At 41.3% G+C, this 19,469-nt stretch overlaps 1 protein-coding gene across 2 annotated transcripts in view; it reads right to left on the reverse strand.

Moving 5' to 3' along the window:
• The window catches only part of IL20RA (interleukin 20 receptor subunit alpha), a 44,663-nt gene that overhangs the window by 13,348 nt on the left and 11,846 nt on the right, over window positions 1-19,469 (reverse strand). For both annotated transcript variants that reach the window (XM_081251032.1, XM_081251033.1), the window contains exon 2: window positions 2,012-2,147. In XM_081251032.1, coding sequence (XP_081107158.1) covers window positions 2,012-2,147 — 136 coding nt within the window. The remainder of the gene's footprint in view (window positions 1-2,011; window positions 2,148-19,469) is intronic.

The following is a 19,469-nucleotide window of genomic DNA, read 5'->3' on the forward strand; positions in this document are numbered from 1 at the left end:
CTTTCACTGCCTTTAATGGTCAGAATTTTCTTTTCTTTTCTTTTTTTTTTAAACATATTTATTGGAGTATAATTGCTTTACAATGGTGTGTTAGTTTCTGCAGTATAAAAAAGTCAATCAGCTATACATACACATATATCCCCATATCGCCTCAGAATTTTCTTTTCAAAGACAAGAATGATGTTATTCTTTTTTGTAAATATGGTACAGTTTTTAAACTCATGCAATCAGAAAAGTATAACTGAGAGAGAAATAATTATGCTGAAGGCCATTACCCTGAAACATTTGGTACACCTGATTCTGCACATCTCATTATGCTTATATGTACCCAGAGGAATGATTCAATAGCTGAATACATAGACAAAAGCTAGGTTATGCCATACTTATGATTTTAATAAAAGTAGTAAATTTAACTTGATTCAAACTTTAAAGAAAAAGAAATTAAAATGAAATGAACCACTGAAGTTCAAATGTTTCATCACCACACGAGATAGTAGTTTGTAAAAAGATCTTTTAAATTAAGAAAATTGTGTATGAAAGATACTGAGAGTTTAGTTATTAAAATGATGACATATTTTCATTTTGGATCACATATAATGGCTTCATGCTACGGAAGTCAGTACATATACAGTTTTTCCCCACCTTCTGATTTGTTATATTATTGATAAGATTCAAACATTTACAAGAAAGTTCTGTAACCATATTTCCCATCACTAGTCTTAGTTCTACATTTAGATAGTTTCAATGCCTGCTCCCTTTTTGCCAAAATCTTGTCATTACTAAGTTCGTTTAGGCTCATCTTTATCCCTCTGTCAGTTGGATATCATCTTTAGTTAGTGTTCCCTCCCCCCCACAGCCTTCAAGAAGGTCTCAAGTGATAGCCCAAGTTCAACCTGCTTGAAAACACAGAAAATACATTTGCTGAACTTGGTAAGAGTCTTAGGTCACACTTATTTTTCCCTCAGAAGATATATCACTGTCATGAACTGAGTGTTGCCAGATAGAAATCATTGCTTTTGCTGTGATGGTCATAAATCATTTCATTTTCTTCAAAGTTAAATAACTTTACCAGGATATGTCTTCCTATTATTTTTATTAAATTTTCCTAGACAGAGCATGCATTTACGATATGCAGTTCCAGATAGTCATTATTACCTATTCAATTATTACTACCTGTTAGCTATAATAGGTTTTTCATCTCTATATAACATTTTTATTTTCCATCTTCTTCCTAAGTTCTGCCACCGTGCTTTTTAAAAAAGTTCTTCTTCTTGTCTTAGAATCTCTTCTTTGACTGTTATCTCTTCTTTGAGGTTTACCATTAGAGAACATGTTGTTTATGGATTCAAACTATGAATTATTATTTGTCTGAATTTTTCTTTAATTTCCACGAGAAAGCTTTTAGGAATGTTTGACTTGTGTTTTTTTTGTCTTTCTCCCTTTCAGTAATTAGGGATAGGTGTGCTGGATTCTTTGGGACAATTACTCTTTGAATGGAGCCAGCTCTTTATTAAATATTAGGTGAGTGGGTATAGGAGTGAGGATCTATCACACCCACTTATCATTTTGCATTCCTTCTTGATTGCAATGAGTGTTGAGCGAGAGGTGAAAAGTGAAAATGTCCATTCACTATTATCTTTAATAAAAACTGTGAGTTGTACAGAATTCTGCACTCAGTTTCACTTAAAAATGTCCTATAATTCTAATAAGTATAGATGTTTCAGAGGTGATGGATTTCCTTGTTTGCTCAGCCACAGAATAACATTTTGACAGACTTCTTTTCTCCATTTAAATAACTTCTTTTTGCCTAAGTACTCAATACTCTGTTTCCATGAAGAAACTGTTGTCTAATTTAATCTAACAAAACACAATGAGATAATTTAACATGAAATATGTAAAACCTTTCTTTTTCCTCACTCATTTCATACAATAGATGGTTTATCTTTGCACAATTAATAGGAGTCTGAGTCTTGTGCTTATAAATTAGCCAAAACGAAAAGAACCAACTTACATGAAATACTGCACAGAATAAGTAACTTCCACTCCTTGTAGGCCCTGTGGTGGGTTCCACTGTAGGATATTCTTCATGTTTATAGATAAGAAGGTGATATTTGTAGGTTTAGGCAGACCACCAGAGACACAGGGAACTGAAAAAGGAGTAGAGAGGAATTGAGGTCTTAATAGAGAGAAAGGAAGACCTAACATGTGGTAGCTGGTCTCCAGATATGGCCCCCAATGAGCCACACCTTCCAGTACTCATGCTCTGTGTATTTCCTTCCAAACTGAACATGGGCTTACCTCATGGCCCTCTTTAACCAACAAAATTGATACTGGGACTAAGCCTTAACAAGGCCTACGAGCTTCCACTTTTGTCCTTTTGAAAGCCCTGAGCTGCCATGTAAAAAGTGGGCTACTATGCTGGAGAAACCATGTCAAGAGACCATGTGAAGAGGGAGAGGTTTGGCTGTCCCAGTGTCCCAGCTGAGCCCAGTCTTCCAACCAAGGGGCCAGAATGAAGCCACTGTGGACATTCCAGCCCCATGTGCCATAGACTGAAGCTTCATGAGAGGCTCTGAAAGAGACCAGCTGAAGAACCATCCAGAGCCCTAGATAAATCCTCAGAATTATGAGAAATTATAAAATGATTCTTTTAATCCACTAAATGTTGGGGTAGTTTGTTATGCACCAGAAGATAACTGAAACAATCCCTTTATTAGATATAGAAATAAAATTTAGGATAGATGTCACTGAAAGGCCAGAGATTGGAGACTGGAGCTGGGGTTAGCTTTCCTAAAGTATATAATAAAGAAATAATTATAATAAGAACTAATGAAAGAAGACAATTTATTTAATTAAACACTTATATGTGGGCTTCCCTGGTGGCGCAGTGGTTGGGAGTCCGCCTGCCGATGCAGGGGACACGGGTTTGTGCCCCAGTCCGGGAAGATCCCACATGCCGCAGAGCGGCTGGGCCTGTGAGCCATGGCTGCTGAGCCTGCGCGTCCGGAGCCTGTGCTCCGCAACGGGAGAGGCCACAACAGTGAGAGGCCCGCGTACCGCAAAAACAAACAAAAAAAACACTGATATGTTCACCTAACTGTGTTCTAAGAAGGAGTGTATCCTAGAGAATTAATTTATAGAAATCCTCTGTAAAGGAATGATAAAAAATGGAGAAACTACCAAAAAATCAGAAAAGGAAAAAAGAAAAGTGAAGAATAGTTTCTTATAAAAGAAAACAAAAACGATCCTTTACATACAATAAATGAAAAAATTCAGTGGTAATATGAAAGAATCAAAATATTAATTTAAACTATTGGAGAGATCCCAAAGTCCTGAGTAATAAACAATCAGATATTATGAAGAATTTATCATAAATATGCATATTCTAGTCAATGAATTTGGAAAATATCAAATTTTGATATTTCAAATCAAACAGGAAATAAAATTTAGCTAAGTCACTGAAGGCTGGTCCAATTTTGGCTAACGTTCAATAATTCTTGTATAAATCAACTGAGACTAATGTCAGAGAAAGGAATTAGCTTTATGATTGTGGTAATCCTTGGCTAAGATTAGCTCTATACAATGTATTGTAATCCCACAAGCCAAATGAAAAGAAAGAAAAAATTCTTTCCTTTAGAATTAAACTTTATAATGTAACATGACCCTGATTCTAAGCCAGAAAAGCTCTTTAACATGTGGCAGGGTGACTAAACTATAAGTGGTTGAGTTTGTGTTTGTGCATGTGTGCAAGCATGTGCTATATTTGTAATGACTCCTACTTTTAACCTTGCTCATTTTTTTAATACCTCAGTTTTATTTTATTTAATAAATTTATTTATTTATTTATTGGCTGCATTGGGTCTTTGTTGCTGTGCATGGGCTTTTCTCTCTAGTTGTGGCGAGCGGGGACTACTCTTCGTTGCGGCTTCTCATTGCGGTGGCTTCTCTTGTTGAGGAGCACGGGCTCTAGGCACACGGGCTTCAGTAGTGGTGGGACGCGGGCTCAGTAGTTCTGGCTCGCGGGCTCTAGAGCGCAGGCTCAGTAGTTGGGGCGCATGGGCTTAGCTGCTCTGCGGCATGTGGGATCTTCCCGGACCAGGGATCAAACCCATGTCCCCTGCGTTGGCAGGCGGATTCTTAACCACTGCGCCACCAGGGAAGTCCTCAGTTTTATTTTAGAGAGGGAAGTTAAACACTCAAAGAGAAGCTCTGTCAACTGGTCACTGTGTGTGTACGTGTGTAGGAGCAGTAGAAAGGATCTCTAAAGGATGCCACCTGCCCAGTGTCTGTCTTTGATTTCTATTCTTCTAACTCTTTGGAACCACTGCATATCAACTGGTATTGGCTTTTTCTGGAGCTTATATATAATGAATAATTATTAAAGATTTAATACTGCTCTGTGCTATCACTAGGTTCTAACTTTTAATCATATTTTTAAGACAAAACAGAGAACCTGGAGAAGCAGCACCATGAAGTATAGTATTCCCCAATCCTTCAAAAGTGGGGAACACTGTCAACGTAAACAATTCCGAGGGCCCCCCGGAGGAAGATGGCGGAAGAGTAAGACGCGGAGATCACCTTCCTCCCCACAGATACATCAGAAATTCATCTACACGTGGAACAACTCCTACAGAACACCTACTGAACGCTGACAGAAGACCTCAGACGCCCCAAAAGGCAAGAAACTCCCCACATACCTGTGTAGGACAAAAGAAAAAAGAATAAACAGAGACAAAAGGATAGGGACGGGACCTGCACCAGTGGGAGGGAGCCGTGAAGGAAGAAAGGTTTCCACACACTAGAAGCCCCTTCGCGGGCGGAGACTGCAGCTGGCGGAGGGGGAAAGCTTCGGAGTAGCGGAGGAGAGCACAGCAACAGGGGTGTGGAGGGCAAAGCGGAGAGATTCCGGCACAGAGGACCGGTGCCCTCAGGCACACACCAGCCCGAGAGGCTTGTCTGCTCGGCCGCCGGGGCGGGCGGGGCTGGGAGCTGAGGCTCGGGTATCGGCTTTCAGTCGGAGCGCAGGGAGAGGACTGGGGCTGGCGGCAGGAAGAGAGCCTGAAGGGGTTAGTGCACCACGGCTAGCCGGGAGGGAGTCCGGGAAAAAGTCTGGAGCTGCTGAAGAGGCAAGAGACTTTTTCTTCCCTTTTGTTTCCTGGTGCGCGAGGAGAGGGGATTAAGAGGGCTGCTTAAAGAAGCACCAGAGACAGGCGCGAGCCGCGGCTAAAGGCGTGGACCCCGGAGACGGGCGTGGGACGCTGGGGCTGCTGCTGCCGCCGCCACAAGGCCTGTGTGCGAGCGCAAGTAACTGTCCACCCCGCCTTCCGGGGAGCCTGTGCACCCCGCCACTGCCGGGGTCCCGGCACCTGGGGACGGCTTTCCCGGGAAAGCGCACGGAGCGCCTCGGTCTGGTGCAACGTCACGCCGGCCTCTGCCGCCGCAGGCCCGCCCCACACTGCGCGCCCCTCCCTCCCCTCTGCCTGAGTGAGCCAGAGCCCCTGAATCAGCGGCTCCTTTAAACCCGTCCTGTCTGAGCGAAGAACGGACGCCCTCCGGCGACCTACGCGCAGAGGCGGGGCCCGGTCCAAGGCTGAGACCCGGGAGCTGTGAGAGCAGAGAAGAGACAGGGAAATCTCTCTGTGCAGCCTCGGAGGCAGCGGATTAAAGCTCCATGGTCCACTTGATGTGCCCTGCGTCTGTGGAGTGCATGAATGGACAGTGAATCATCCCAAACTGAGGAAGTGGACTTTGAGGACAAGATTTAAGACTTTTCCCCCTTTTCCTCTTTTTACAACGAATTATCCCAAATTGAGGAGGTGGACTTTGAGAGCAAGATTTTCGATTTTTCCCCCTGCTCTCTTTTTGTGAATGTGTATGTGTATGCTTCTGTGTGAGATTTTCTCTGTATAGCTTTGCTTCCACCATATGTCCCAGGGTTCTATCTGTCCGTTTTTTTTCAATAATTACTTTTTAATTTTAATAACGCTACTATATTTTATACTTTATTCTATTTTACTTTACCTGCTCTTTCTTTATTTCCTACCTTCCCTTCCTCCCTCCCTCCCTCCCTCCGCCGCTCCTTTCCTTCTTTCTCTTTCTTTCCTTCCTCCCTCCCTCCCTTCCTTCTTCCTTTCACTCTTCCTTTTTCTTCCTTCCTCCCTCCCTCCCTCCCTCCTGTCTGTCTTTCCTTCCTCCCTCCCACCCTTCTTCCTTTCACTCTTTCTTTTTCTTTCCTTCCTCCCTCCCTCCTGTCTTTCTTTCTTTCTTTCCTTCCTCCCTCCCTCCCTTCTTCCATTCACTCTTTCTTTTTCTTTCCTTCCTCCCTCCTTCCCTTTCTTTCTTTCTGTCCTTCCTCCCTCCCTCCCTCCTTTCTTTCTTTCTTTCCGTCCTCCCTCCCTCCCTCCTTTCTTCCTTCCTTCCTTCCTTCCTTCCTTTCTTTCCTTCTTCCTTTCTTTCTCTCTCTCTTTCTTTCTTCTACTAATTCTTTCTTTCTACTTTTTCTCCCTTTTATTCTGAGCCGGGTAGATGAAAGGCTCTTGGTGCTGCAGCCAGGAGTCAGTGCTGTGCCTCTGAAGTGGGAGAGCCAACTTCAGGACACGGGTCCACAAGAGACGTCCCAGCTCCACATAATATCAAGCGGCGAAAATCTCCCAGAGATCTCCATCTCAACACAAGCACCCAGCTTCAGTCAACGACCAGCAAGCTACAGTGCTGGTCACCCTATGCCAAGCAACTAGCAAGGCAGGAACACAACCCCACCCATTAGCAGAGAGGCTGCCTAAAAACATAATAAGGCCACAGGCATCCCAAAACACACCACCAGACGTGGACCTGTCCACCAGAAAGACAAGATCGAGACTCAACCACCAGAACACAGGCACTAGTCCCCCACACCAGGAAGCCTACACAACCTACTGAAACAACCTTAGCCACTGGGGACAGACACCAAAAGCAACGGGAACCACGAATCTGCAGCCTGCAAAAAGGAGACCCCAAACACAGTAAGATAAGCAAAATGAGAAGACAGAAAAACACACAGCAAGTGAAGGAGCAAGATAAAAACCTACCAGACCTAACAAATGAAGAAGTAATAGGCAGTCTACCTGAAAAAGAATTCAGAATAATGATAGTAAAGATGATCCAAGATTCTATTTCCAAGATCCAAAATCTTAGAAATAGAATAGACAAAATGTAAGAAACAGTTAACAAGGACCTAGAAGAACTAAGGATGAATCAAGCATCCATTAAAAACACAATAAATGAAATGAAAAATACTCTAGATGGGATCAATAGCAGAATAACTGAGGCAGAAGAACGGATAAGTGAAGTGGAAGATAAAACAGTGGAAATAACTGATGCAGAGCAAAATAAAGAAAAAAGAATGAAAAGAACAGAGGACAGTCTCAGAGACCTCTGGGACAACATTAAATGCACCAACATTTGAATTACAGGGGTTCCAGAAGAAGAAGAGAAAAATAAATGGACTGAGAAAATATTTGAAGAGATTATAGTTGAAAACTTCCCTAATATGGGAAAGGAAATAGTTAATCAAGTCCAGGAGGCACAGAGAGTCCCATACAGAATAAATCCAAGGAGAAATACGCCAAGACACATATTAATCAAACTGTCAAAAATTAAACACAAAGAAATCATATTAAAAGCAGCAAGGGAAAAAAAACAAATAACACACAAGGGAATCCCCATCAGGATAACAGCTGATCTCTCAGCAGAAACTCTACAAGCCAGAAGGGAGTGGCAGGACATAATAAAAGTGATGAAGGAGAGAAACCTGCAACCAAGATTACTCTACCCAGCAAGGATCTCATTCAGATTTGATGGAGAAATTAAAACCTTTACAGACAAGCAAAAGCTGAGAGAGTTCAGCACCACCAAACCAGCTTTACAACAAATGCTAAAGGAACTTCTCTAGGCAAGAAACACAACAGAAGGAATATACCTACAATAACGAACCCAAAGCAATTAAGGAAATGGGAATAGGAACATACATATCAATAATTACCTTAAATGTAAATGGACTAAATGCTCCCACCAAAAGACACAGATTGGCTGAATGGATACAAAAACAAGACCCATATATATGCTGTCTACAAGAGACCCACTTCAGACCTAGAGACACATACAGACTGAAAGTAAGGGGATGGAAAAAGATATTCCATGCAAATGGAAATCAAAAGAAAGCTGGAGTAGCAATTCTCATATCAGACAAAATAGACTTTAAAATAAAGACTATTAGAAGAGACAAAGAAGGACACAACATAATGATAAAGGGATCGATCCAAGAAGAAGATACAACAATTGTAAATATTTATGCACCCAACATAGGAGCACCTCAATACATAAGGCAAATACTAACAGCCATAAAAGGGGAAATCGACAGTAACACACTCATAGTAGGGGACTTTAACACCCCACTTTCACCAATGGACAGATCACCCAAAATGAAAATAAATAAGGAAACACAAGCTTTAAATAATACATTAAACGAGATGGACTTAGTTGATATTTATAGGACATTCCATCCAAAAACAACAGAATACACATTTTTCTCAAGTGCTCATGGAACATTCTCCAGGATAGATCATATCTTGGGTCACAAATCAAGCCTTGGTAAATTTAAGAAAATTGAAATTGTATCAAGTATCTTTTCTGACCACAATGCTATGAGACTAGACATCAATTACAGGAAAAGATCTGTAAAAAATACAAACACATGGAGGCTAAACAATACACTACTCAATAACGAAGTGATCACTGAAGAAATCAAAGAGGAAATTAAAAAATACCTAGAAACAAATGACAATGGAGACAGACAACCCAAAACCTATGGGACGCAGCAAAAGCAGTTCTAAGGGGGAAGTTTATAGCAATACAATCCCACCTTAAGAAACAGGAAACATCTCCAGTAAACAACCTGACCCTGCACCTAAAGCAATTAGAGAAAGAAGAACAAAAAACCCCCAAAGTTAGCAGAAGGAAAGAAATCATAAAGATCAGATCAGAAATAAATGAAAAAGAAATGAAGGAAACGATAGAAAGATCAATAAAACTAAAAGCTGGTTCTTTGAGAAGATAAACAAAATTGACAAACCATTAGCCAGACTCATCAAGAAAAAAAGGGAGAAGACTCAAATCAATAGAATTAGAAATGAAAAAAGAGAAGTAACAACTGACACTGCAGAAATACAAAAGATCATGAGAGATTACTACAAGCAACTCTATGCCAATAAAATGGACAACCTGGAAGAAATGGACAAATTCTTAGAAATGCACAACCTGCCGAGACTGAATCAGGAAGAAATAGAAAATATGAATAGACCAATCACAAGAACTGAAATTGAAACTGTGATTAAAAATCTTCCAACAAACAAAAGCCCAGGACCAGATGGCTTCACAGGTGAATTCTATCAAACATTTAGAGAAGAGCTAACACCCATCCTTCTCAAACTCTTCCAGACAATTTCAGAGGAAGGAACACTCCCAAACTCATTCTACAAGGCCACCATCACCTTGATACCAAAACCAGACAAGGATGTCACAACGAAAGAAAACTACAGGCCAATATCACTGATGAACATAGATGCAAAAATCCTCAACAAAATACTAGCAAACAGAATCCAACAGCACATTAAAAGGATCATACACCATGATCAAGTGGAGTTTATTCCAGGAATGCAAGGATTCTTCAATATACGCAAATCAATCAACGTGATACACCATATTAACAAATTGAAGGAGAAAAACCATATGATCATCTCAATAGATGCAGAGAAAGCTTTCGACAAAATTCAACACCCATTTATGATAAAAACCCTGCAGAAAGTAGGCATAGAGGGAACTTTCCTCAACATCATAAAGGCCATATATGACAAACCCACAGCCAACATTGTCCTCAGTGGTGAAAAACTGAAACCATTTCCACTAAGATCAGGAACAAGACAAGGCTGCCCACTCTCACCACTCTTATTCAACCTAGTTTTGGAAGTTTTAGCCACAGTAATCAGAGAAGAATAGGAAATAAAAGGAATCAAAATTGGAAAAGAAGAAGTAAAGCTGTCACTGTTTGCAGATGACATGATACTATACATAGAGAATCCTAAAGATGCTACCAGAAAACTACTAGAGCTAATCAATGAATTTGGTAAAGTAGCAGGATACAAAATTAATGCACAGAAATCTCTGGCATTCCTGTACACTAATGATGAAAAATCTGAAAATGAAATCAAGAAAACACTCCCATTTACCATTGCAACAAAAAGAATAAAATATCTAGGAATAAGCCTACCTAAGGAGACAAAAGACCTCTATGCAGAAAATTATAAGACACTGATGAAAGAAATTAAAGATGATACAAATAGATGGAGAGATGTACCATGTTCTTGGATTGGAAGAATCAACATTGTGAAAATGACTCTACTACCCAAAGCAATCTACAGATTCAATGCAATCCCTATCAAACTACCACTGGCATTTTTCACAGAACTAGAACAAAAAATTTCACAATTTGTATGGAAACACAAAAGACCCCGAATAGCCAAAGCAATCTTGAGAACGAAAAACGGAGCTGGAGGAATCAGGCTCCCTGACTTCAGACTATACTACAAAGCTACAGTAATCAAGACAGTATGGTACTGGCACAAAAACAGAAAGATAGATCAATGGAACAGGATAGAAAGCCCAGAGTTAAACGCACGGACATATGGTCACCTTATCTTTGATAAAGGAGGCAGGAATGTACAGTGGAGAAAGGACAGTCTCTTCAATAAGTGATGTTGGGAAAACTGGATAGGGACATGTAAAAGTATGAGATTAGATCACTCCCTAACACCATACACAAAAATAAGCTCAAAATGGATTAAAGACCTAAATGTAAGGCCAGACACTATCAAACTCTTAGAGGAAAACATAGGCAGAACACTCTATGACATAAATCACAGCAAGATCCTTTTGGACCCACCTCCTAGAGAACTGGAAATAGAAACAGAGATAAGCAAATGGGACCTAATGAAACTTCAGAGCTTTTGCACAGCAAAGGAAACCATAAACAAGACCAAAAGACAACCCCAGAATGGGAGAAAATATTTGCAAATGAAGCAACTGACAAAGGACTAATCTCCAAAATTTATAGACAGCTCATGCAGCTCAATAGCAAAAAAAACAAACAACCCAATCCAAAAATGGGCAGAAGACTTAAATAGGCATTTCTCCAAAGAAGATATACAGACTGCCAACAAACACATGAAAGAATGCTCAACATCATTAATCATTAGAGAAATGCAAATCAAAACTACAATGAGATATCATCTCACACCCGTCAGAATGGCCATCATCAAGAAATCTAGAAACAATAAATGCTGGAGAGGGTGTGGAGAAAAGGGAACACTCTTGCACTGCTGGTGGGAATGTGAATTGGTACAGCCACTATGGAGAACAGTATGGAGGTTCCTTAAAAAACTACAAATAGAACTACCATATGACCCAGCAATCCCACTACTAGGCATATACCCTGAGAAAACCATAATTCAAAAATAAACATGTACCAAAATGTTCATTGCAGCTCTATTCACAATAGCCCGGAGGTGGAAACAACCTAAGTGTCCATCATCGGATGAATGGATAAAGAAGATGTGGCACATATATACAATGGAATATTACTCAGCCATAAAAAGAAACGAAACTGAGCTATTTGTAATGAGGTGGATAGACCTAGAGTCTGTCATACAGAGTGAAGTAAGTCAGAAAGAGAAAGACAAATACCATATGCTAACACATATATATGGAATTAAAAAAAAATGTCATGAAGAACCTAGGGGTAAAACGGGAATAAAGACACAGACCTACTTGAGAATGGACTTGTGGATATGGGGAGGGGGAAGGGTAAGCTGCTGACAAAGCAAAGGAGAGGCATGGACATATATACACTACCAAACGTAAGGTAGATAGATAGTGGGAAGCAGCCGCAGAGCACAGGGAGATTAGCTCGGTGCTTTGTGACCGCCTGGAGGGGTGGAATGGGGAGGGTGGGAGGGAGGGAGATGCATGATGGAAGGGATGTGGGAACAGATGTATATGTATGACTGATTCACTTTGTTATAAAACAGAAACTAATGAAAAAATTTAAAAAATTAAAAAAAAAACAATTCTGAGGATCTTTCCAGATCTAAAATGCTGTGGTTCTATATTTTTAGATGACACTAATATGTGAAGAGTGGTTAGCATCTTGTAAAGACTAAAATTAAAATAGACTGTGTATTATAATATCGTGGATGGAAAACATTACCAAAACATGGCTCCACAGAACTAACTGAGAAGGAACCAGAATAGTCTGATTTGTGGCAATTTGTGTTTGGAGAATTAAAAAAACACCAGTTATCTTAGATATTATAATCCAGGCATATTTTCTCAATGTTTATCTATACAAAGGTTTATCTTCTACAGCATTGGTGTCTGTGTGACTTTTTTTTTTTTTTTTTGCGGTACGTGGGCCTCTCACTGTTGTGGCCTCTCCCATTGCGGAGCACAGGCTCTGGACGCACAGGCCCAGCGGCCATGGCTCACGGGCCCAGCCGCTCCGCGGCATGTGGGATCTTCCCAGACCGGGGCACGAACCCGTGTCCCCTGCATCGGCAGGCGAACTCTCAACCACTGCGCCACCAGGGAAGCCCATGTGTGACTTTTAATATAAGTAAACAACAGAATTCTCAAAATGCCTAAAACGTACCCCCCAATTTTTAAAGAAATAACTTGGAATAAAGTAAATGGACTGCTCATTTTAATTTTTTATTTTATTTTATTTATTATTTTTTTTGTGGTATGCGGGCCTCTCACTGTTGTAGCCTCTCCCGTTGTGGAGCACAGGCTCCGGACGCGCAGGCTCAGCGGCCATGGCTCACGGGCCCAGCCGCTCCGCAGCATGGGGGATCTTCCTGGGCCGGGGCACAAACCCGTGTCCCCTGCATCGGCAGGCAGACTCTCAACCACTGCGCCACCAGGGAAGCCCCTCATTTTAATTTAATTGGGGGAGACACTGTTATGAGGAAACACAGCAATTTTGCTTTTCTGACATAAAGTACTCTGGAATGTGCTGTCAATCATTAATGTTCACTGATTCAACAGAAATTTTTACTAGTGTTTTGTAATCATTTAAATGCTCCTCTAGAAAAGCTACATCAATTATCAAAATGTTACCAAACTCTGTATCATAGAGGATTAATTTATAGAAATCCTCTGTAGAGAAATGCTAAAAAAAATCATTTTAATAGTTTAAATAAAAGGAATAATAGGTTAAATAAAAGAATTAATAATCTGACAACAATATTACAACATTAAACAATTTTCTCATCATGCCATTCTATTTTTTGACAAGAAAACATATTTCATTATAAATGTTGTGAAATGGATATATACCTTCTCTGCAAGTTTACATTAGGGGTAAATTATACACATTGCCACAGTTTTGTTAGCCAGCCTACAAGACGGCCCTCAGTAATCCCCTCCTCCTGGCATTCACAGCCTGTATATTCCTCTCTCACACTGTATCTGGGTTGGTCTGTGTGACCAATAGAATATGACAGAAGTGATGGTACGTCATTTCCAAGATTAGGTTATAAGAGATACTGTGGCTGCCATCTTGATTTCTCTCTCTTGGATTATTTACTCTGGGAAAAGTCAGCTGCCATTTTGTGAACAATCCTCTGCAGAGGAACATGTGGCAAGTAACAGGCCTCCAACAACTGGTGAAGAACTGAATGAAGTCTCTTGCCAAGAGGCACATTAATGAGTTTAGAAGTGGATCCTCCAGCTCTAGTCAAGCCTTCAGATGGCTACAGCCCCAGCCTACCCCTTGACTATACTCTTGTGGGAGACCCTGAGCCAGAACCATCAGCTAAGCCATTACTGGACCCCTGACCCTCAGAAACCATGACATAATATTTGTTGTTTTAAGTTGCTAAGTTTTGAGGCAGTTTGTTACACAGGACTAGATAACTAATACAACAAAGAGTCTAAAACTGAGAGAAACTAAGAGAAATTAATCACTGAAAAAAAAAGTGAATTAAATGGAAGAAGAAATGGAAGAAGAAAAAAATGGCACCCTCCATTCCCAATGATGTTATAAAAGACTCCTGCTTTCACAATCTTGAAAAATGTTCTTTTTAATAGTTCCATTGCATCTTTATAAAGAAATTTTAAAAACCCAATGAGAAGACTGTAAACTTATTAGCCTTTAATTCCAAGTGAGAATCACAGCAACAATTTTTTGAATTAAAAGAAAAAGATAAATGCTTAGTTAAGCTCACTGTAAATACATGGTAGTAAAAACCTTTAACAGAAATACATTTTAAAATGGATGTTGCTGTTTTGTACACTGTTTCTGGGGAAAGAATATCCTAGCTTTTAATCCTTCAGATTCTTCATTTGGATTAACATTATCTTTCTGATTGCCTAGGCAGAAAATATATCAGTTTTGGATATCTATCCTCTTGTCAATAAATCAAAGTATTATCCCAGGGGCAGCCTTAACATGATAAAAGCCATCTGAAGACACAGTGAATGGTGTTCTGAAGACACAGGGAGAACACGATTTGAAGATGGAAGGTTGGAGTGATGCATCTATAAGCCAAGAAGCCTGGCTACCACTAGAAGGTGGACAAAGCAAAGAAGGACCCTCCTCCAGAAGCTTCAGAGGAAGCATGGCACTGCCAACACCTTGGTTTCATACTTCTACCTTCCAGAACTGTGAGAGAATACATTTCTGTTGTTTTAAGCCACCCAGTTTGTGGTACTTTGTTACAGCAGCTCCAGGAAGCTAATACAGTTGCCACTGTGTGGATACCTAATGGTGGATAAACACATATGTTCCTGCCCTTGTGGAGATCCCAGACTAATGGAAAGAGAGCACCATTCACAAGTCAAAAAACAAACAAAAACATACTCACAAATTTGGTGGCCCAGTTATGAAAGGGAATAAGGTTGCAGTAGTGGGTCACAGAACCTACTTAGATAGGGGCTTAGGAGTCAGCTGTGAAGGGGGAAGGCACTGTTCCAGGCAGAGACTCCTGAGATGGGAAAAAGCTCACCCAAAAAAACCGTGCCTTCGGAACAGTCAAAAGACCAGTGTGGCTGGAAAATGTGAGGAAGAGGAGAGGGGTCACGATGTAACTGAAGAAGTTCAAAGGGGTTAGACCCCTGTCCCCCTCTCCCCCGCCCCCTCCCCGCCCCGGTCTTTGTAAACCCTGGGAAGGAGGCTGGGTTATAATTGAAATTCAGCAGAAAAGTATTGAAGCCTTTTATGCAGTGGAAGCCATGGCCCTATTTGTATTTCAAATGGATTACTTCACTACTGAGGAAGAAAGACTGGATGGGGGCAAGAAAAGAAATGGAGAGACCTGTAAGACTGCAGTTGCATCAGCCCCAGTGAGGAAGGCTGAGCTTGCACCGAGAGGCTGGCTGTTGGATATGGAGGGTGAGGTGGGCGCAGCTGGGAGCACTCTTTTCAAAATAGAAACAGTACCCCCTGATGAAGCAGAGATATGAGAGTCACATCAGTAAGAGAGTTGCTGTGCTGTGAAAGCTAAATCAACAGATGAGGATTTATCAAGAAATATTTGCCCTTTTGATGATGCAAAAGAGGGATAAAAATAGAATTAGCACTTTGTTTTTGAGGAGGAGAAACAGTATTTAAAAAAGAACAACTGGTAACTAATATTTCCTTGTGGTGTTTTCATCTTCACAAAGTTGTAGGCACTGTTTGTCTCCAGTTTGGAAAACACTCCTGAATAAATGTTCCAGTTGAGATAAGTCATTTTCCTAACCTGCCAGTATCGATAAGATCATTTAATCAACACCAAAGAGAAAATATGTCACACCCACATTGATATCATGTGCCAATTCATGGGTAACAAAAGCATTTTTGTTTGCATAGATTGATGGCCTGGAAGTACAGCTCTGATCCTCTCAAAGTCCATCCATTTCATATCCCAAATCACGAAGCTGTTGGATTAGCACACATAATTTTATTTCTGGGAGTGCTATACCATTACAACTTCGGTTTGGTACACAAAGTTCTCCATGGTCTGGTCTGGCCTCGCCTTTTGTAATTCTGCCAAATGCACTATGTTCATTAGTCACACCAAATCACCCACAAAACCCTAACTAGCTCTGCGGTTTTTGTGCCTTTACAATTTTGGTACCTTCCTCTTATAGTATCTTTGGGAACTAAAAGCCGCCTTATTTTTCCATGTGTGCCTCCATTTAGAGTACTGGCTTGTACTATTTTAATAACATGATTATGTTGTGATGTTGTGGAGGGTATGCATGGTCTCCCCTAAAGGGAGTGGGCATTCCTGACGACAGTCACTGGGTAGGAGGCTGGTCTTTGAGGAGAAAATGAAACACAGAAGACCTCAGAAAGGGACAAGAACTCCAGGCTCCCTTTGAGCTTCCCTGACCGGGGTATGGACACTGGGCAATGGAGGGGGACTTGAGGGGACCCCCCTTGGATAATGGGTATTTAAGATGGCTTCTGCAAACTAGTGGTCCCCAGTGGGGAGGTGGGGAAGGGCAGTAGAGGGGGAGGGGAATAAGAGGCACAGACTATTATGTATAAGATAAGCTACAAGGATATATTGTACAACATAGGGAATATAGCCAATATTTTATAACTATAAATGGAGTATAACCTTCAAAAATTGTGAATCATTATATGGTACACCTGTAACTTATGTAATATTGTATATCAACTCTACTTCAATTTAAAAAAGGAAAAAAATTAACCAATGAACAACAACCAAAAAGATGGCTTCTGTCCTAACAAAGCTGTGAGGGGTCAGCAAGAAGGGGTCCACTTAATGAACTCCTAAGTAATGGTGGGTTAGCTATAGCTTGTAAATCATGTCATTTAGACTTGTGTTCCCTTTCAGTGTTTATTTTCCTCTCATTATATCTTGGCCTTTGGGAAAGTCTTCTAGCCCAGCTTCATCTATGTTATAACACCAAAAAGAAAAAGTCCTCTATCTCCTCTTGCGTCCTTCTAGTAGAAAAAGAACAAATAAATGGAATTTGAAATGGGTAAATCTTTGACAGCTTCATTAGTGGAGTTTTATAAAATGTGGCTGCTACATTAGTTCCAAGAATTATCTTATAGTTACCTTTCTGTAGGTGGAATGAAATGGTATGTGACATTTTCTTAATGGCCTCCAAGATAATACTAAGGTCGTCATCTTAAGTATGTTGCAGCTTTAATTATACGCCTGACAGTAAAAGGTATTTCCATTTCATTATACTGTGGGAAAAGTCTATGCATAAATTAGTGCCTGATGAACACTGGTAAAAAAGTGGTGAGGTTTTCAGAGTGAACTCACAAAGGTTAATCAGGCTCGTGGTTACCCAAACCTCTCTCTTCTGGGGCTGAGGCTTTCTGAGTTTCCCGTTATGGACAGTATGCTCATTCACTCCTGAGGAAAACCACCAGACTACAAGAGGCTGAACAGTCAAATGTGTCCACTTTTGGGGACTTCCCTTTGGGGCCATTCAAGTTTCTCAAGCTCATGATTAACAAGGGAACCTCAGCATTGAGGAAGCCCTGCCCACCTTTGCCCAGAGAAAGCCTCCAGACCTCCAGCCCCATCTGTCTTTCTGAAGCTGAAGCAGTGAAGGAATCACTAGGCTCTGAGCTGTTTGACCCAGAGCACCATGTCTTATAAGATTCTTTGTATCCCCAGTGCCTCTCAAATAAATTTTTTTTTTTTTTTTTTTTTTTGGTATGCGGGCCTCTCACTGTTGCGGCCTCTCCCGTTGCGGAGCACAGGCTCCGGGCGCACAGGCTCAGTGGCCATGGCTCACGGGCCCAGCCGCTCCGCGGTATGTGGGATCTTCACGGACCAGGGCACGAACCCATGTCCCCCGCATCGGCAAGTGGACTCTCAACCACTGAGCCACCAGAGAAGCCCTCAAATAAATACTTTTGAACTGAACTAACCAGGGACCACTGGGCTCACATAAATTGTAGAGAAAGGGCAAGACCCGGATTCACATGAGCATCTGGATGAGGGTGACACAGTCTGAACCACCAAACCCTGATAGCTTGAAATCATCCTGGGAAACTTACACTATACACAGTCAGAAGATACTCAACAGATGCTTTTTAATGAAGGAAGAGCAGCCCATGGTAAGTGGTTGCTACATCTTACAAGTGTCTTTCAAAATAGGAAAATACCTACTCTGCTTGTAAGACCAAAAAAAGAAAAAAAAATCACCTCCTGGGGCTTCCCTGGTGGTGCAGTGGTTGAGAGTCTGCCTGCCGATGCGGGGGACATGGGTTCGTGCCCTGGTCCGGGAAGATCCCACATGCTGCGGAGCGGCTGGGCCCGTGAGCCATGGCCGCTGAGCCTGCGCGCCCGGAGCCTGTGCTCTGCAACGGGAGAGGCCGCAACAGTGAGAGGTCCGCGTACCGCAAAAAAAGAAAAAAAAAATCACCTCCTGAATGAGTTTTCTGTTGTGGGAAATGGGGTTAAAAACAATCGATGTACAAAAAGCACCAGAGGGTGATTAACCAGTTTCAGGAAGCAAAAGTTGGAAGTATCTCATCCCAACCTCCACCAAAAGAGAGCCAAACAGTGTCACTGCCTTCAAACAGATTAAATATTGTTGTAACTTCATCGTGCTGAAAGGAAAGGCATATTTTCTTTTGTCTTAAGGTATAAATTATCTCTCCTGAAAAATATTAACTTCTCTTTCCTCTTTTCCGCCTTGACATATATTACATATATCAAGTGCCCTTAGAAAGTGAATCATCTAAAGAACACTTGAAATGTTATTCAGGAACTATTTACCTGAGAAAATATACTTAATTGTCTTCTGTAAAGGAGAAAGTACGGTTTGATGTTAACATTAGTTCCTCTGAACTCAATTATCTTCCTTTACCAATCCCGCTACAATTTCTCTATTATTTCTTTGCCCACTTGCTGCTGTACTTGCATACTGCCTGTTTTCTCTTAATAGTATACTGAATGTTATACAGGGCACTGCCACCTGCCCTATCTCATTGGCTTCTAATAATTGTTTATGTGAGTAGGTCAGACAGAAGTTTTTTTTTTTTTTTTTTTTTTTTTGCGGTACGTGGGCCTCTCACCGTTGTGGCCTCTCCCGTTGCGGAGCACAGGCTCTGGACGCACAGGCTCAGCGGCCATGGCTCACGGGCCCAGCCGCTCCGCAGCATGTGGGATCTTCCTGGACCGGGGAACGAACCCGTGTCCCCTGCATCGGCAGGCGGACTCTCAACCACTGCGCCACCAGGGAAGCCCCCAGACAGAAGTTTTAAGAACAAGAGTTCTAGAGCCACATTGGGACCTACTCCCTGTTCTACAGCTGACCTAAGCTGTGTGCCCTGAAGTAAGTTATTTAGCCTCTGTACTCCATTTCCTCATTTGTAAAATAAAACAATAATATTATCT

Source organism: Mesoplodon bidens, assembly GCF_964165515.1.
Source record: "Mesoplodon bidens genome assembly, chromosome: 12".
Classification (NCBI taxonomy): Eukaryota; Metazoa; Chordata; class Mammalia; order Artiodactyla; family Ziphiidae; genus Mesoplodon; species Mesoplodon bidens.